Source organism: Mastacembelus armatus, chromosome 15, assembly GCF_900324485.2.
Source record: "Mastacembelus armatus chromosome 15, fMasArm1.2, whole genome shotgun sequence".
Classification (NCBI taxonomy): Eukaryota; Metazoa; Chordata; class Actinopteri; order Synbranchiformes; family Mastacembelidae; genus Mastacembelus; species Mastacembelus armatus.
Window position 1 is genome coordinate 11,338,409 of NC_046647.1, and position 17,564 is coordinate 11,355,972.

At 37.0% G+C, this 17,564-nt stretch overlaps 1 protein-coding gene across 2 annotated transcripts in view; it reads right to left on the reverse strand.

The window, feature by feature from the left end:
- The window catches only part of LOC113132222 (collagen alpha-1(XIX) chain), an 88,879-nt gene extending 73,469 nt beyond the window's left edge, over positions 1 to 15,410 (reverse strand). For both annotated transcript variants that reach the window (XM_026310191.1, XM_026310190.1), the window contains exons 1-10: positions 15,312 to 15,410; positions 12,626 to 12,747; positions 11,980 to 12,054; positions 11,793 to 11,892; positions 6,641 to 6,764; positions 6,240 to 6,515; positions 5,912 to 5,992; positions 5,136 to 5,246; positions 4,503 to 4,565; positions 753 to 797 (exon numbers count right to left, since the gene is read on the reverse strand). In XM_026310191.1, the coding sequence (XP_026165976.1) occupies positions 753 to 797; positions 4,503 to 4,565; positions 5,136 to 5,246; positions 5,912 to 5,992; positions 6,240 to 6,515; positions 6,641 to 6,764; positions 11,793 to 11,892; positions 11,980 to 12,054; positions 12,626 to 12,713 (963 nt within the window). In that variant the 5' untranslated portion in view covers positions 12,714 to 12,747; positions 15,312 to 15,410. The remainder of the gene's footprint in view (positions 1 to 752; positions 798 to 4,502; positions 4,566 to 5,135; positions 5,247 to 5,911; positions 5,993 to 6,239; positions 6,516 to 6,640; positions 6,765 to 11,792; positions 11,893 to 11,979; positions 12,055 to 12,625; positions 12,748 to 15,311) is intronic.
- Between the last annotated feature and the right edge of the window lie 2,154 nt (positions 15,411 to 17,564).

Below are 17,564 nucleotides of genomic sequence, written 5' to 3' on the forward strand. Positions count from 1 at the left end.
CTACAAGGAAACAACAAACTGAAAGCTCCCATTTTTCTTCCAGTTTTAAATATCCCAGTCACTGCTAATGTTGGTCACTCCTGACCCCCACTGTTGGCCTGCGGGGGGTGTAGACAGCTACATGTTACCTCAAATACCCAAAGTTATGCAAGTCAAGCTTTACCAAGGGCATAACAGAGACTTACGTTCACACTTAGGGCCCAACCCCCCCGGCACACAAGGCCAGACCATCTAGTAGAAGTTGCGAGTGCAGCAATAGAGATATGATCCCTTACTGGCTTACCACCCAATACGACTGCCAACAGCAATGGGGCAACTGGCCAATCCTGAAACACTGCTCCTCGGGAATAAACTTGTGTCTCGGCAGTGGGACTACTCTTCCATATGCCAACCAGGGACCCACTTGTTTATTTAATTTGATTTTGAGATTGCTTTTTTTCCTGTGATGCTGTGACGGGGTCCATACAAAGCCAGCCAATGATTCAATCCAATGATGTTAGAAAATCATCCCACAGAGGGGCAGTGACAGATTCCATAAATCACTATGCAAAAAGAGCCACCTGCTATTCACTGGATCTGAAAACTATGCAGTACACCAAATCAAATTGAAACTAAAACCAAATTAATTTAAGAAAAAAAAAAACATAAAAATTGAATCAATATCAATCACAATATCAATCAGCTTGAAAGAGAAAGTGACACTAGGGAATTTTATGAAGATTCTTAAGGTATTTCTTTAGTGAGTAACCTGCCTTGTGTCCTGGGTTTCCTGGAAGACCGGGCTCCCCTGCGTCCCCCTGTGACAGAAACAACAAACAGAACTGTTAGTGAAAGGTCTTTCATTCATGCATTAGTTTCATGAAGGTTTGTCATTTCATCAGTGATCTTTGTTCTACAGCTGTTCCATAAGTCCTTGCTGACACAGTGGCTCAGCAGCTGCAGGTCAGGATAGGATTTCCCAACAACTGGAAAGCACAAATCTGAACCTTGTTAAGGTTCACTGTGTTATTACAATAATCATATTATTTAAAAAAAAAAAGAGGTCAAGAGAAGGCAAGAAATTAAAATTTCATATTAGGGGTATGATTTTACAAGGCGATAGAGGACAAGACACAATGGGAAAGAACCTGAGAGCAAAAGGAAAAAGGTTGTTCACAATATTGGTGTAAGAGAGAAGATGGAGGTAGATAGTTATAATTAAACTAATGCAGAATGCAGAGCGGGCTGCAAGCTAAGAATCTAATTAAACATGATGCCCATTCATGGTCACATCTTCATTACAAGCTGTTTGATAGAATTCAATAGGTTTGCTTAGAAAGAACAAAAAAAAAGTAAACAAAGCTAATAAGTGACAAGCCAAATACCATAGATTATGAAAAGAATATTCTGACCATTATTGCAGCCAAACCTTTGGAAGTACATTCGTAAAAAAAAAAAAATCTTTTCTCCTGTGACTACATAGATATTAAGCGTGTGGAAAGATGTAACACTTTCCAGCAACTCAGCATTTAGATGACATTATTTTAATACCAGAAAGTCACAGCCGCTATTATTCATCAAGAAAAGATAAACCTCCGATAAAATTGACATAGGAATGTACATCCACTTCATAGTGCTTACAATTCAGTTTTCAATGTTCTATTCAACCACTGACGCAAAACCTTTTTAGAAAACCTAATAACATGTTAATGCTGATGAATACAATAGAAACAATGGAAGGTTTTGACAGCTAATCAGAATTCAGTGTCAGCGCAATAATAAACTGTGTTGAATAAAATTCCTTGTATTATTCACTTTGGAGGTACAGTAGGCATAAATTGAAACACAGGCCATAAGAACAAGAGAGTTGTAAATCCTACAAAACAAATTAAGGGTATTATAAAAAAGGAAGAAGTTTTAATTTCAACATTATGCCTGTTATTGTTTTTTTGTTTCTTTTTCTTTTTTTCATTTTTATTTTGCATATACATGCAGGAGCTCTAAATCTAGTAATACCAGGGTTTATGTGCAATACCATAGAAAATGGATTTCCTTTCAAGAAAGCTGCATTCTTATAACTCACTACTTATCTGTTTAATTTCCTAAGGGAGTCTGGATTAATCATGGCAGTTTAATCCCTTTGCACTGCATTAGAATCCTCCACCAAAATCTAATACTTTTTGTTGGAGTAACACAGCCAAAGTAATCCCCACACACTTTCCCAAGAAGCCCTCAGTGTAGGTCATGATGATTGGCCTACAATTTGTGTTATGGGTCTTTTAAATGCTCTAAATTGCCCAGATGTCTTTGATTAAATATCTATGATGTAAAGTTAAATTGTTAATAAGTATATTCTGACTGAAAGAAACTGTTTTATATAGGACGAGGTTCTCATGTTGGTCATTTAAAGTCTCATGAGTTTACCTTATTAGCAGTATTTCCTATAACTTCACTATCTTTATTTTAATGTATGGTAATGTAAATCTAATGAGTGCAATAATGTTTAATAGTCACTGGACGTCCCTTGGAAATTCAGGGATCAAAATGAATTTAAAAAAGTGCAACACTACCATAATTTTTCATCTGGATTAATGTGCACCAAGGTCAGACTGAATAACAGAAAAGCAATTACTACATGATTGTGTCAGCATGATGATTCTGATATACTGCACAGATGGCTCAAAATAAATACTTTCCTAATGTTTCTCCCTCAGTGGTAGTAGCACATGAACATCTGCAAATCCCATAAGGCATGAAAACATTTTCACACAATGATCACTGACATTTTGCTGTTTTCAAGAATGGGCTGCTTTCGTTCGGAAAAATGAGTGGCTTACTTTACTTTAGCTAATGTCAATGACAGCATATACTGGAATACTGAATATACTGCTTATTAAATCAAACATTCTAATTTATGTTAAAGCAGGATCATAATTTTAGTCAATTTTGGTAAAATAATATTTCACAGAAAATGCTGCTCATTTGTCAAACAAAGCATACGCAGTTTGTTTGTTTGTAATGTGATAAATTAAATTATCTCAAAGCACCACTGTCTAATTGATTGAGTGGCACTTGAGCTACTGTGCCTATAAAACTACTGTATTGATTTCACTCATAACTGTCAAATGTTTACCTGACTGAGATTTATTAAGTCAAATTTTAACCTTTGATTACAGAGGAAGGAGATGATGAAGGGGATTAAGAGGAAGAAGATGTTGAAATAAAGAAGGATGATGAACATCTTATGATTCAAGGAACACATGAGAAGGAGTAGGTAAATGTACACCACAATCACACTACAATAAAGTAAATGTCAAAAATATATGAAATAAATGTCCATGTTGGCTGCAACAATCAATCACTTCAGCAAAATATTAAAACTGTATATATATTGAGATGCCATAATCTGACGGTGCCAGTTTGCCACTGACTTAGTCTTCAATGTGTAGTCCCTGATCATGTTTTCCCTTATTGATTTAGTGTTCAAGCCTGTAATGGGATTTGTTATGAAATTTGTTGTTGAGTAAATAAACAAATGGTGCCAAGTATTGATTTGCTGAAGACCTGAAATTAGATTTCAGGTGTTAACGGTATGAGCCAGTGACTCATATCACATGGCCTGCAGAAATAACAGGAAAAAAATGAAATGGCCTGTGCTCCCGAAATGTATGTTTAAATTATTGTTGAGTAGTGTAACATCACAGTAATCTACTTCTGAATACACTTCGAACATGCTTTTTGTACTCAGGTGATCTTTGCAGACAAAAGATGTGCATTATTGATCTCTTTAGATGTGCGCTCAGGCTCAGGTGAACACTTATATGTCTATATGGCTGTCTGCACAGCACGAGGCACTGAAAACATGTAACAGTGGTGGTTTATGCTATAACAGATAGCCTTTTGTGAAAATGTGAAGCTGTCTGATGCATTCTTACTTACTGAATATGGTCCTAAGGTCAGTTAACAGAAAGAAAATACTCACTCTCCGTGTTTCCCTCCACCCGAGACAACACCCACAATTTTCACTGACTGGTCTTCTACCAGACACAATTCCACCCATTAAGTTGTCATGGTGAAACATTCCTTTTCTTTTTAAACTACACCCATTTTTCAAAGTGATTGTGCAAATATGTAATTTTCCAATTCACACACTTGTGAGAAAATTCCCCTTGTAAAAATAGCTATATGCTAGCATTTTGTGACTGCGGAGCATAAAACTTAGACGGACACAACAAGAGAAGTGAGCTACAGTATCTTGAGGATGATGATGAATTTATATGTGTTTGCTTTAAAGAGACTTGCTTTATTTCTTCACATTGAAACCTTGCAGCTGGTCACAGGTAAAATCCACGACAGCACCAAAACAAAAGTATGGTTGTTTACAACAAGACACAAAGCATGGTGCCATGGAAATGATAATATGCTTTATGATTAAATGAAGTTCCTGCATTACCTATAAATTACAGTGATAAATAACAAGAACAAATTCATGCAAATGTCAACTTCATATAAAATGTCCATACCTTGTCTCCTTTTTCCCCCTTTTGTCCTGGCAGTCCAACTGACCCTGGAAGACCAACATCTCCCTGTGCACACAGTATAAATTATTTGCATTCAAGAGTTTAGACACATTTTTTGAGGCAATGATACAGAGTGAAAATCTTACTCAGACTTATTAATATTATAATTCAACATTCTACTGATAAAAATGAGCTATTTTGTACACTGGCAAAACATTTCTTGTAAATCTAGGACCCCACAATGTTGATTTAAGTTAGTCAATGAATCTATGAGTGATATGGGTCTGTTTGTAACTTACAGGCAAAGCTAACTTTCAGGTCTGTTCTTGCATTTTATTCTAACATTTGCAGTTGAAAGATTTTATATAAACTTTATAGCATGACAGCAGATTTATAGCAGATCTACTATGCTGGCACACATTGGGAGAATTATACCTGTGTTTACTAATACATTTTGGCTATACAACTTTTGGTTGGTGTCCAAGGAAAAGACTCATTCTGTATAAATGTCCTCTAACTGACGGTTTGGTGCCTATAAAGGATTGAGTACATGCTGTGTAAATCAGTGCTGTTTTTCAGACATCAGACAACACACTTACGTAATAAGAGGCCCTTGCTGGGTGGAATTGATTGTACCTTTTCTGTTGGACAGTGACATCCGTCAATTGACTGTGAGACAGGCTGAGACAGCATCTGAGGGAGCTGCTCTGTACCCAGGGGAGGGGAAGTCCCATTCTTGGTTTCACACTGGATCAATACAAAGATTTCACCATTTTTCACCATTCTTGGTTGTTTCATTTGTCATGGTTGCTACATGGCAAAAAAACTTTAAAACTCTAATACAGCACACTTGACCCAAAGCAACTTGGATTTTAGGTGGTATATCTATGTCATGTTGCTAACACCAAATACAAATTCCAAGACACTTACAAAGTACTAAGCAGACAAATAGTTATTTGTCCCTCTGAAGCTATTGGCACTTCTCTCAACGTACTGTAACTTTACACTGACATAACAGCATGCTGATGAAGACATGTAATAGTAGGGGGTCAAAGGCCATTTCTGCATTTAAAATCACTGTAACATAAGCTCTTATTGATTGTGTATTGATGGAAGATCTTTATTCTGGGGGTGCAAACCCTCATGTATGGGACAAAAGTATTGTTAGACTATGATCGAAGTTAAAGTAAAGGCTGCCTCTCCAGAACACCAAGACATTTAATGTGAGAGCGGTGACCTACTGAAATATTACATTACAGATTTCTCTCAGGATTTTGAAAGGAAACATACTGTATCTTATTCGTATGTCTTTAAATGCAAAATCCAATCTCATAAGGGATATAAATGTGGTCATAAATTCTTATCTGTTGTCTTTTGATTGTCACTAAACAGTACTGTTCTCAGTGTTTTACCTTTGGCTCCAGTAGTTCACAGCAATTTTCCATCTCAGTCATGTAAGGGTCACAGTAGATGAGAATTTGTTTCAGTTCAATCTGTGGGAAAGAGCTCTCATTAAGGGACGACTGCAGCATCATACAACAGCTACATGATCACATCATGATCCTCTTCTGACAAAAATCTTCCCTTCACTATATAGTGTGACATTGCCCATACATTGCTTTGCTTGCAAAACTGTTCATATATATATGAACATATATATATATATATATATATATATTATAATCTATATATGTCGCTTATATATATATTATAATATATATATATAAATTAAAGACATACATCTACAGGTCGTCCGTCCTCCATCCGTGTAGCGATGAGAGTGCGCCCACTGTGGTCAATACTGTCCTTCTCATCAGTCACTTTCTTTTCTATTAGGTTGCAGTCCATGTAAATCGAGACTATGTTGCTCTGGACAGAAATGCTCAGCTTATGCCACTGGCGATCAAAGAGAGTATGTAGGACACGGCCCTTGAATGTGTAGCGAAGAGTGTTTTTTGGCAGGCCCTGGAAGGAAAACTCCAGCGTTTTCTTGCCACCATCAACAATAACAGATACCTGAGGAGCAGAGATGAGTTTAAAACAATGTTCTTATTGCAAAGAAATATCCCTTCCATTATATCCTAGCATATTTGTAGATACTGAAACTAATACATGACATTAAAATATAGAATAAGACGCACCTGACTGTCTCCTAAATGGTCAAAAATCTGCCAAAGATACCAGCGGTCTTTTTTTGTAGTCCTTCTAACTCGGAAGATGGTGACAAGGGAGTACTCACTTGACAGCCCATTTGGAAAAATTGATCTAAAAAAACATCATATAACATGTTCAGATTTCTGACAGAGTCATGAGTCATTTCACTATTAAAAGTAAACTCTTCTAACTGGACAATGAACCAGCCAATCAACTTCAACAATCAATAAACATTTCAATATGATCCTGCTGAGGAGGTTTCACATAAGTAAATCTGACAAAATTGATTTCATTTAGCTTGATGAATTTTATACTGGCTTCCCCATCATTCATATAATGAAAACTTATAGAAATTGATCCACAGTCACAGAAGCCAATCTTTTACCTCACTGGACTACCATGTGCTACAGTTACAGGGTAACTGAGGCCTAGTGAATGGAGCAATAGCTCTGTGTGTGTGGCTGAAAATGTGTTCCAGCAGAAAAAAACAATTTCAAAGAAAATAGGGAATATATAGGAAAAAAAAAACAATATCGTATTTCAAATCACAGCCACTCTCAAATGAATTACAGCTTATTTAGTAACTCATCTCTCACCCCTGCATTCCCTTCCTAATGTTATACATTGCATTAAAAGAAAAAAAAACAAACAACAACAACAAAGCAATGCACTTTTCAAATCAGTCTAACCCTAGCCCCAACTCCAGACTCAGATTAACAGTCAAAGTGGAAGAGCATAAACATAATAAATCAAGATCAGCAAAAATAATAATAACACAATGATAAGGTCACTGAGAAGGCAGAGAACAGCCTGGGGGAGGGAGAGAGAGAGAGAGTTTCTTCAGACAGGTTGGAAATTAGTTTTCACTCCAATATATCATCCCCTATTCTCTCAGAGCTTCACACCCTCTTCTATTGTGTCCCTTGGATTCTTTGAGATTTTAACGTAAACGGTACATGACTAAAATGATAAATACACCAAGTTAAAGCTCCTAAAAAAAAATCAAATGCTTCTGTGAGAGGCCGAGGACTGGGAAGGTTATGTGTTGCCCAGGGCTAAAGGACAATTTCAGCTGCAATTCAGTATGAAAAGTGGCTTGGCAATTTATAAAAATGAGAATTTATAAAATAAATTAAACACTGAATATGTCCATGCTGCAGATACAATAACAGCTTGTACCAACTGTATTATTATAAGAGACAGGACATAACAAAAAGGAAAAAGAACTCCAGGAGCTTATGCACTCAAACTTATGGAACATAATAAATTGGGTTTAATACACAGCAAAGCACACTGCAGAGAGTTTCTGTTTCGGTCCCTGGAGTTCACACCCTTCATTACAAAGTTCTCAACTAAGTTTGCTCTTATTTCAAAACACAGTCCCGCTACAGTAGTGCACTCGATCCCTAGAGGGTTAAAGTTCTTGACCTTGTGTTTACTGTGGCTTAAAGGGCTCAAACCAGGAGAAAGAGGTGCAGGTTGGTTTAAACACATTTTTTGGTCATTCTTTGGATAAATGCTACTTTGCATGTTTAAGTAAGTGATAATTAATGAATAAAAAGGCTTTGAATTAATTTCCCCTGCTTCCGTGCTACAGTGCCAACAATTTTTTACAATTTACAACCATGTCGCATACAGGATCCACTGGCAAATATGTTTTTTGAAGAAATGTAATTGCCTCTTGGATTACATTCAGTAACAATGCTTTGTTCCAATGCAAGTCACGTGCTGTTTGTATACTACAGTCTATGTACAGGACTGGATTTTATGATGTGAAGTAGCCGGCCCTTGTTTCAAGAAAAACTAATGAAAGTCGCAACAGTAAAGAAAAGCAAAATACAGCATGTGCCTGACTAACTTGTCTATATATTTACTATGTATTATATTATTATTATATACATAATAATCAGGAAAACAAATCAGAACAACAGCAGTGTTTTTACAAGTTAGAACGAGAACTGATCCCATTTTTATAAGGAATGACCATTTGCTTCCTGGAAACTATCACCAGTCTTGAAACATGTATTTGACAATGCATATTTCCTTGGCTGAAACTAACTCTTGTATAATCAGAGACAGTGGTTTGACAGAATGTCACAGCAACACTATCGGTCTGGTAGAAATTCTCTTGGTAGCAGCTTTAGAGTCTTGGATTGTGAGAAGTCCTTTTCAGGGGGATATCTAAAGGAATTGGAGGAATTGGACTATTGTAGCTGAAACAATCAAACCTTAAACGTTAGCCTAGTTGGCTCTCATCCCTATGCCTGACATTCAATCCTTCGACAGATCAAAGTGGTCTCAGCCATGTCAGTTCCTAAGCTAAATGCATCATTCATGCTAGCAAGGGCTAAAACCTCCTCTCAGCATGAGTACTCCTGCCTGTTTTAATGTGGAACTGAACCATTTACCAGCATTACAGAAGACTGCCACTGACCGAGTCAAATCAAATGCATGCCTGTGATCTGGAAGAAGGATATTTTACCAGAGAGACTTTATGCAAATGAGTGTGAACAGGTGTAACTAAGATGTGTAAGACTGCTATATTATTATCATTCTAGTTTAAGTAAGTGTCCCTCTGCACCCATTCCTGAGTGAGAGGCAATACTGCAATGGAAACAGGCCACCAGCAACACTTTGTTAAATCTACCACACACATTATAAAGTTGAGTTTTTCTTACATCTGACCAACATGAAATTGCTTTAATAAAAATATAGATTTGTCCATCTGGGTTTTAAACAGGTTGCAATTTCTGAATGTAGTTTTTACAGTACAGGCAAGCTAAAGCACTTCATGCTGCAATCATGTGCAGAGCCCTTCAGCTAAAAGACCTAAACATTAACATATATGGTTACAAAACATATTCCGAAACCGAATAAAATATAGGTAACACTTGTAAAGTGCATGTACAAAAATGTGAAATCACAGGCTGATAAACAAATGTAAACTCCCAGCGATTTGATATGCTTTATCTCAGTCACAACAGATGGATCTAAATTGTAATGTATTATATTAAATTATACTACAATATACATTACATGAAAATGTAGAGTATAACTCATATTGACAGCATTTATATAGAATTTGAGAATTTCACACATTTTCATTTAACAACTTGTTTCTAGCTCCTTTGATGATAGTCACATAAAACATTATCTCACACTTTGGTCACATTTAAATGATCTGTTTATTCCATGTCCATTTCACAAAAAGCAATCCCTCATACATTAAAGAGAAAAGGTCCCTGTGCGTTGAACTTCATAGTGACGGTTGGATGTGATTTGTATTCACCTTTAAAACTAAAAAAAAAAAAAAAAGCTAACAAGGCTGATAATTAAAAGAAAACAAGTCTGAAGATGAACAGAAGTATGAAGATAAGTTTGCAGTTGGATATGTTTTGCTTTGATAAAAACAATTTTCTTGTCAGTCAGACTTTACTACAGTCATAGAGTGCTGCGGCTACTTGCTCCTTTAATGCAAATCGCAAAAGACAGAAACACTCTTTGATCTTGTTTTGCTAAACATTAAAAAAAAGGAGGAAAAATCTACTATTGAAAACTCCAGTGAGCCTCTAACAGTTTAAATTGTGGAACTAGATTGGAAATGTTTAATGTGGATGTAGTACATATTAATGTTATTTCAATCAGATCTAAATATGAAACAGAAGTTAATACAGGATTTATAGAGGGCAATGAAGAACATATGTTTCCACAGGCAGGCAGCAACTGCAACACTGTTCTTCCGTACTGTATGGAAGCACAGTCTGAATACATGTTCCATTTTGTACAGCAATTTGTCACCTCACACAAATGCTCCCTGAGTGTGTCGGGTCTGATCTATGCACCATAATGTGTATTGTGCCAAGAGGCTGGCAGGACATTAGCCAGATCTACAGAGTTGAGCATCTATTGCTGCATATCCTGTAAGTTAAGTGAGGTATGCTTTAGTGGCTGTGGCAGGGGCAGAGAGGCCTCCTGCTTCGTGCAATTGCCCTCACTTTCCCTCCTCAGCTGACATACAGTATCGCCTGTCAAAGTACTTAGATAATTGGATATGAGAGAGCAGTCTCACCACTATAACCAATGACACTGTCAGCAGTGTCATTGAGAAGCAGCATCTATGGGCCCAGACTGAGGGAAGGGCTGAAGTAAATGTATTTTCGGCTGGCTGACTGGACAGGGAAGCAGATCGCAAATCACCTGGCTCAAAGATTCTCTCACCTAGCAGTAAGAGAGTGGCAGTAAATGTTTACAGTTGTGTGTCATGTAAAAATACTAAAAATATCCTCCCTTCCCAGAAGAATGACAAAGTGTTCCCTTTCATATTTACAACCTATGGACACAAAACAATGAACATCTCAAAATACATTTTGTAAAATCCAACACATCACTCTAAGGCCAATTTTGGAAACCACTAGAGTTTCATATGTTCTACTGAACATTCCTAATGTGACTTAATGTAAATGTACGATATGTCTTAATAAACATAACTAATTCCCACTATATCATCATATCAGTCTGTCATTATGTATGTCATTTATTTCAATATTATTATACATGCTCACACTTTCTTCATTTCTTTACAGTGCATCCCACTTCTTGCCCTTTGGAGATTTCTAGAATCAATGTGATATATATTAATTCTGTCCAAATTATTCTCTGTCTAACACTGCACCTCAGAGCTTGCCCTTATCAACCAATGCAAATGAAACTGTTGCTCTGTGCAGGGTATATCTGGGCTTGCCTCAAGTCAACCCATGAAATCTAACAATATGACTGACTTTGTTTTCAGAAAATATCACTACATCTAAAGAAAATAAAATGTAGTACCCTGATTGCCGTCTGCACAACAATGAACTATAATTGCAGTAATATTTTAGCTATTTTTCATACTCTCTTGCAATATTAGAGTTGCCAGAGTAACCAGGACTCCATATTTAGAGCCTGTACATGAGGGAGCAGAATAGTAAAAGCCTGGTAGAAATGAAGCAGAATATATAGAGATTATGTACTGGGTCATGATCAACATGCAGGCTGTCTGTCTGAGTTATCCTCAAACATTCTAAGAAACCAAAGTACAACATCTGAACTCAAATGATGCAGAATACAAATGCAAATGCACGAGACGTGCAAAGTACTCACTTGGTTGGCTTAATGAGTGGACTGCTTCCCAAACGATATGATGACAGGTCGTCTGTGATTGTTCCCTTTCGGAGAAGAAACTTTTCTGTGAGATCATATCCTGTGAACAGGGCCACAGTGTGTCACTAGATTTAAATAGACAAACATTGACTTGTTTACAAATCATCTCTGTTCATAAGGTACATACCTGTGATTTCCAGGGGACGATCTAAAACCTCAGAAAACCTGTGTTCCTCTACACTCAGAGGGGGGCATGAGCCATCTAGAGGAAAACCACCAAAAAGCTGTTTTTGCTGTTTGTACAAACGTTCATTTATATTTTTGAACCAGTTTTGACTAGGCTTATAGAAATGAAATGAATGAATTGAATCATGAATTAATTTCCACAGTGAACTTCCTTTAAATTAGAAAATTAAACCTCTTAGAATGATTTCCACGAGAGCAGAACATCAAAGTTTTCATTTTTAAACAAAAAACAAAAAATATCCTTTAACCCAAGCCAAGATCTACTTTAATAAAAATTAAATGAGGACTGAGTTTATGAATGTGATAGTATAAAATATTTTTACAATTCGAAAGTTTGGGTTTAAAGCTGACAGTCTTTTTCAAACATGATTGGATTCCCCAAGCAATTGTAATAAAAGGGTGTATTATCTCTTTAAATAAAATGTAAATCATAAATGTGTTGGAAAATATATACTGTAGAATACATTTTAGACAAAAGTCTAAAAGGGTTTTAAAAAGGTCATGTTCATACTTACTCCTATCTTGAGAACAAGGACATGCTAAGATAAGTGATTGGACAAAAAGCTGAGGGCAACAAACATACATACCTGTAGGTTCACTCACAGCCATTCCAAAAGTGCAAGGAATGGTATTTATAGTCCATAGGAAAGCCGTCCATCTTAGGAAGCAAGTCATGGCGCTGACACTTGAAAGCACTCTGCTTGAAAACCTGGTTGCAAACAGAATATTTTATTTTAATTTTACAACATACTTATGTTCGATCTCAATATTTGGCAAAACTGAAATAATAAATGAAACACATGCCTTACCCTGACCTGGGTCAGATGTTTTCCTTTGTACAACTGCCAGAAATGGCAGAGCTAATAGACAGATACATGCAAGCATTGTGGGTCTACTAACCTTTATTATAAAACAGCTATTGTACTGGGTGAAACAGCACCTTTGACTTTAGCTGGATTTCATTCAGCTAATCTATCACTGAAGCAGATTAATGTCTGTGTAACTGCTGAGCAAACTAAGATAGACAAAAGTTTCACTCCTTTTTATCTGGGTATAATCACATTTCACAGTGCTCTATCAATTGTTTTCAAATGTGGGCTTTTTTATTTTTGGAAACATCAATGAAATTACATTATGCTAATGTTGCATTATTGTGATTGAAAAATCTATTAAACCGTTAATCATACCTGATCTTATTTTACAACCCAAATCTAATGCCCACTTATGTCCCCAAAGCCTCCTATTTGCCTAAACTCACTCAGCATGAAGATTGCACTTCTGAGTCCTTCATACATTAATTTTCATAAACACCTGCCATACAATGATGGATGGAGATGTCTACACTGCAGCTAAATCATTATACTCTAAGCTCTGTTTATGTGTAGTTTCAGTTTTTAGCCAAGTTGCTTCTTGTTCTCCATACACGGTTTGTAATTCATTAGATCTGTATGTCATCACCACAGTTTAACTATGGAACTGAGCCAATGAGCTTCATCTGTTCAGAATAAGTCTACAAGACAAAAACAACACAGCAGAGCAATATTACTATGTCTCAGGCTGAAGAGACATATGCATGTTAAAAAGATATACTGCATGTTAAAAAGATATGTTAGCTTAAGCAGTTTTCATTATTAGGCTCTATTTGTAATTAGGTTTACAGTATGTGTGACAGGGTAATTGTATGAGAGGTTTATTACATGAATACATGGTCGCTGGCTCCTTATGTCTTGTTTTGCCTTGTCATAATGCCACAGCTTTGAGCTTGGTTTCTGTAATACTGTGTCGTGTTTTGATCTGTAAGCTGTCAGCGGCGTCTTGGTCAAAGACATCACTTGCGAGGCTCAAACCTGGAAACTTACCAGGTACAAGTCAGTCTCTTAAGCCATTTGGCTACACTGCCAAATCAAAGCTTCTGCATTACTCTCATGCCATTGCAAGGAAGGCAGGGATTTTTTTAGGGAAAAGTCAACCTGGATGCCATAAGAGTCTTTTCCAGAATACAATCAAAGTACAGTAAGACAGTGAGGCTTTTCACCCCTAGTGATTTCAAGGTCTAGGTTTGCTTAGAACACTTTTGATAGTTAATGCTACAGAAAATATGGTGGCAAATAACCAGTTTCAGTAACCTGTTATTTAGTTTAATACCAGAAAAATCCTTCCTTCCTGGCGCACACTCCACTGAGGTAGAAATGGCTCAAGACAGAGCTGCACGCTTAACATGACCTCCAAAGGCCATAATACAGCCAGGACACATTAAGTTAATTTATATGCACAGTCTCACCAAGTGTGACCAATAGTATTTTTCATGATACTCTCCTTCTTTAAGTGCCACTCTCTTATCCAAATTAATTTTGCCCCAGTGGCTAATTCCCATCCATGCTGCAAGCACTTATGCCTTCTCCCACAGGATCTTAAAGTTTTGCAAGCAGGTCTGCAGTGCCATGGCGCTTGGAGATGAGGTGACCATGCCCCTTACAAACTACAACTATGCATGGGCGATAGACAAGTAGCACTACAGAGGTATCACATTCCTTGCCAGTGTGAACGCGTAATGTTATTCCTGTCATTTCTGCGACTGCATGCAGTGCATGCAGCTCTAAAGCGTAACCATGTAGGCTGGTTATTCAACATCTTCACATAATTGATTCCTATTATTGACGATTGATTAGGAGTTACATGAGTAACACAAGCGTTCTGGTACATCATGTAGTTTTCTGCTCCGACTAAAACACAGTGTATTTTATTTCTGCAGGCTTTGATCACATAGGTCTTCCAGCTTGAGAAATGAGAAGGCGCAGCGCTAAACCACGGACACTTAAGTTTGTCTGTGCTGCCTATCTGTCATTCATTCAGCCACTTTTGATCAAGGGCAATAACTTCACTGCAACACTTCGCAATATTCAAAGAAGCGTGTTTCTCTGCGCGACCGCTGATTGGCTGGATGGTTTAATTTTTTTATTAATTACTGGATGTGCGGTTCATATTCCTTTCAGTGGCCGGCACACACTAGTGATGCAATACGGTGCATGTTTACTGCAGGAGAGCGTTCACAAATCAGAAATAACCTGTTTGTGAGGCGTGTGTCCCGGCAGGCAGACAAGTTAGAAAGATCAAGCCATGCGCAAAAACCCAATGCTGTAATGCCAAGCGACGGGAACATATAGAAGGAGTCCGTTATAAGTGGATTTCCAAAAGGTTTACAGGCTGATATTTACATTAAGCCGATTTTTAAAAAAAATAACTGCGATATTAATTTGGTGTATAAGTACTTACAGTTGCTGAGAAAGTTTCGTCTAATGCAAAAACAATCAAAAAGCAGCGAAAAAAGCATAATCCATGCGTGATTACGATCAGTCCGATTCCGGATTCCAGGACTTGGAAATAAAAGTCACACTGGGATCGCCTGCTAGATCGCCGTCCTTATTAGTTTCGCCGAGTGGCCCTCCCACTCTGTCATTATTACTGAAGCGCACTGACAGAGACTTCAGCAAACAAGAGGAACACACACTGAAAGCTTTCATATTAGGGGAAAAACTGCCCAAGTGCAGTTCAAACAAACTCTCTTATTTACTAGATCCAGGTGCGGGAATTAACCACTGTTTGATGTATTATCATCTTATCAAACCTAGTGAGCTGAAGGCCTAATTCATATGGGTTTGCTTCTCTTTAAGGTGGCTTGGTGTGAGTTATTAGTGGTAAGAACTGTCAGGTCAAGCTGAAAAGTAAATATCAAAACACAATAGAAAGACTTAACACATAGCTATTCAACTTGATACAGTCTTACCTGCCTATTCATGGCACAGTACCCCACAACAAAGAAATCAGACGTGTAGTAAGAGCAGAATAGGCAGATGAGCTGAAATAACAAAGTGACAGCTTTCAGCTGTAAAAGCAGGCCTAGTGTTACACTGACATACAGTACTATATAGGTTACTCTTTCAGCCATAAGACAGCAAATGTCACCTTTATATACTGTGCTACTGTATGGAAGGAAACAGCTTTAACATCCACTATATTCCCTGTTAGTGTCAGAGTTTCAAATATGAAAATGTAGTGAAAAGCACTGTGAATGAAGGTTAAAGCACAGGTACTTTGTCCCCTGACATTTTTGTTGAAACAGCACACCAACAGTTCAAGACACCCGGCCCTGAGAAACAGGTGTTCAGGCTCCACACACATAACTGTTTAGACAGATGATTTGAGTGCACCCACCTCTTCACCACAGGGACACACACAGAAGTGCTTTTCAGAAGTGCGATGAAAGAAACAGAGAGAAAACAGAACTGAAGATTTAAATGAAGCAGATGGCTAGTCCTTTGTTGAACAATATAGGAAAGCATTTTACTTTTTGAGTGGTATCATTATTTTTTTTATATAATTCTTTGTTTGGTGTTGAGTGAATTATTTATGACTGGTCTTTTGTGTAGTTAACACTAGAAAAAAAAACACTTTTATTTTAATTAAATGGGGTTTACTGGTTTACTGGAAGTCAAAAACTTTATAATTAAAAAAAAGGTGAGCAGCCTGTGTATATGTGCATGTGTGGTGGGTAATATTTTAATTGAAATATTACAAACACCTATTTTTACCAAAAATATTCTTTTTCCGGCTGCTATCATATAGCATCTACTCAGTCCCACAGTCTATGCCGGTGCTGGTGTTTTCCAGACTGAGTATGATATGGATTCATGCCCTCAGTTCTTATTTTACTTGAATATGTAACTAATGGATTGTTTACAAAGTTGTGCACAAAATGTTTAAGTTCTGTACTGGCCAAAAACTTTCATTCTGCAATCATTTTGTTTCACATCAAATACAGTGATTTCTTTAACTTTCGATTCAGGGAGCAGAAATTTCTACTTCTCTTCCAGATGACATCTATCGTGCTTACAATAGTGGAGATATTACTTCTGTACAAAATACCTGAAATGAAAACAGTTTACGGTGAGGTTTGTGGATTATTAATTCTGAAAATAAACAATCTATTTTATTTTTCAGAAGTCTCAGATAACTCCAAACCTTTGCAAATAAAAAGCAGTATTGCGAGAAAAATAAATATTTGTTGTGGTTTGAACTGACTTACACTTTAAGGTTAAGGCAAAATTGGGGTCATGGTGAAATAAGGAAATAACATGGCATCTTAAAGGCTCAGCAGGAGACACCATGTACTATCTAACAGCAACTGCAGATATGTAAAGAAAAGGCTTAAAGAGTCAGAGTTAAGGTCTATGATAAATTCTTGCCTTCTCATATCCAGTGTGTGCTAATACTAAGTTAAAATGCGTGTTGCTTATTATGACTAAGTTTGCTCTGTTGTGGGTTTAATAAAACGGTTTAATTAGATAATACTGAAGTCAAACAGAAGATGTTTGTATCGAATACATAGACATTCTGACATCAAATTTTCAGTTCTGCCAAATTTTACACATTCAGTGTTCTTCCACTATATGTATGTGTCTTTGCAGTGACTAAATAAAGTGTATGCTGGTGTACAACAGGCAACAAATGTATCTACCAATTGCTGCT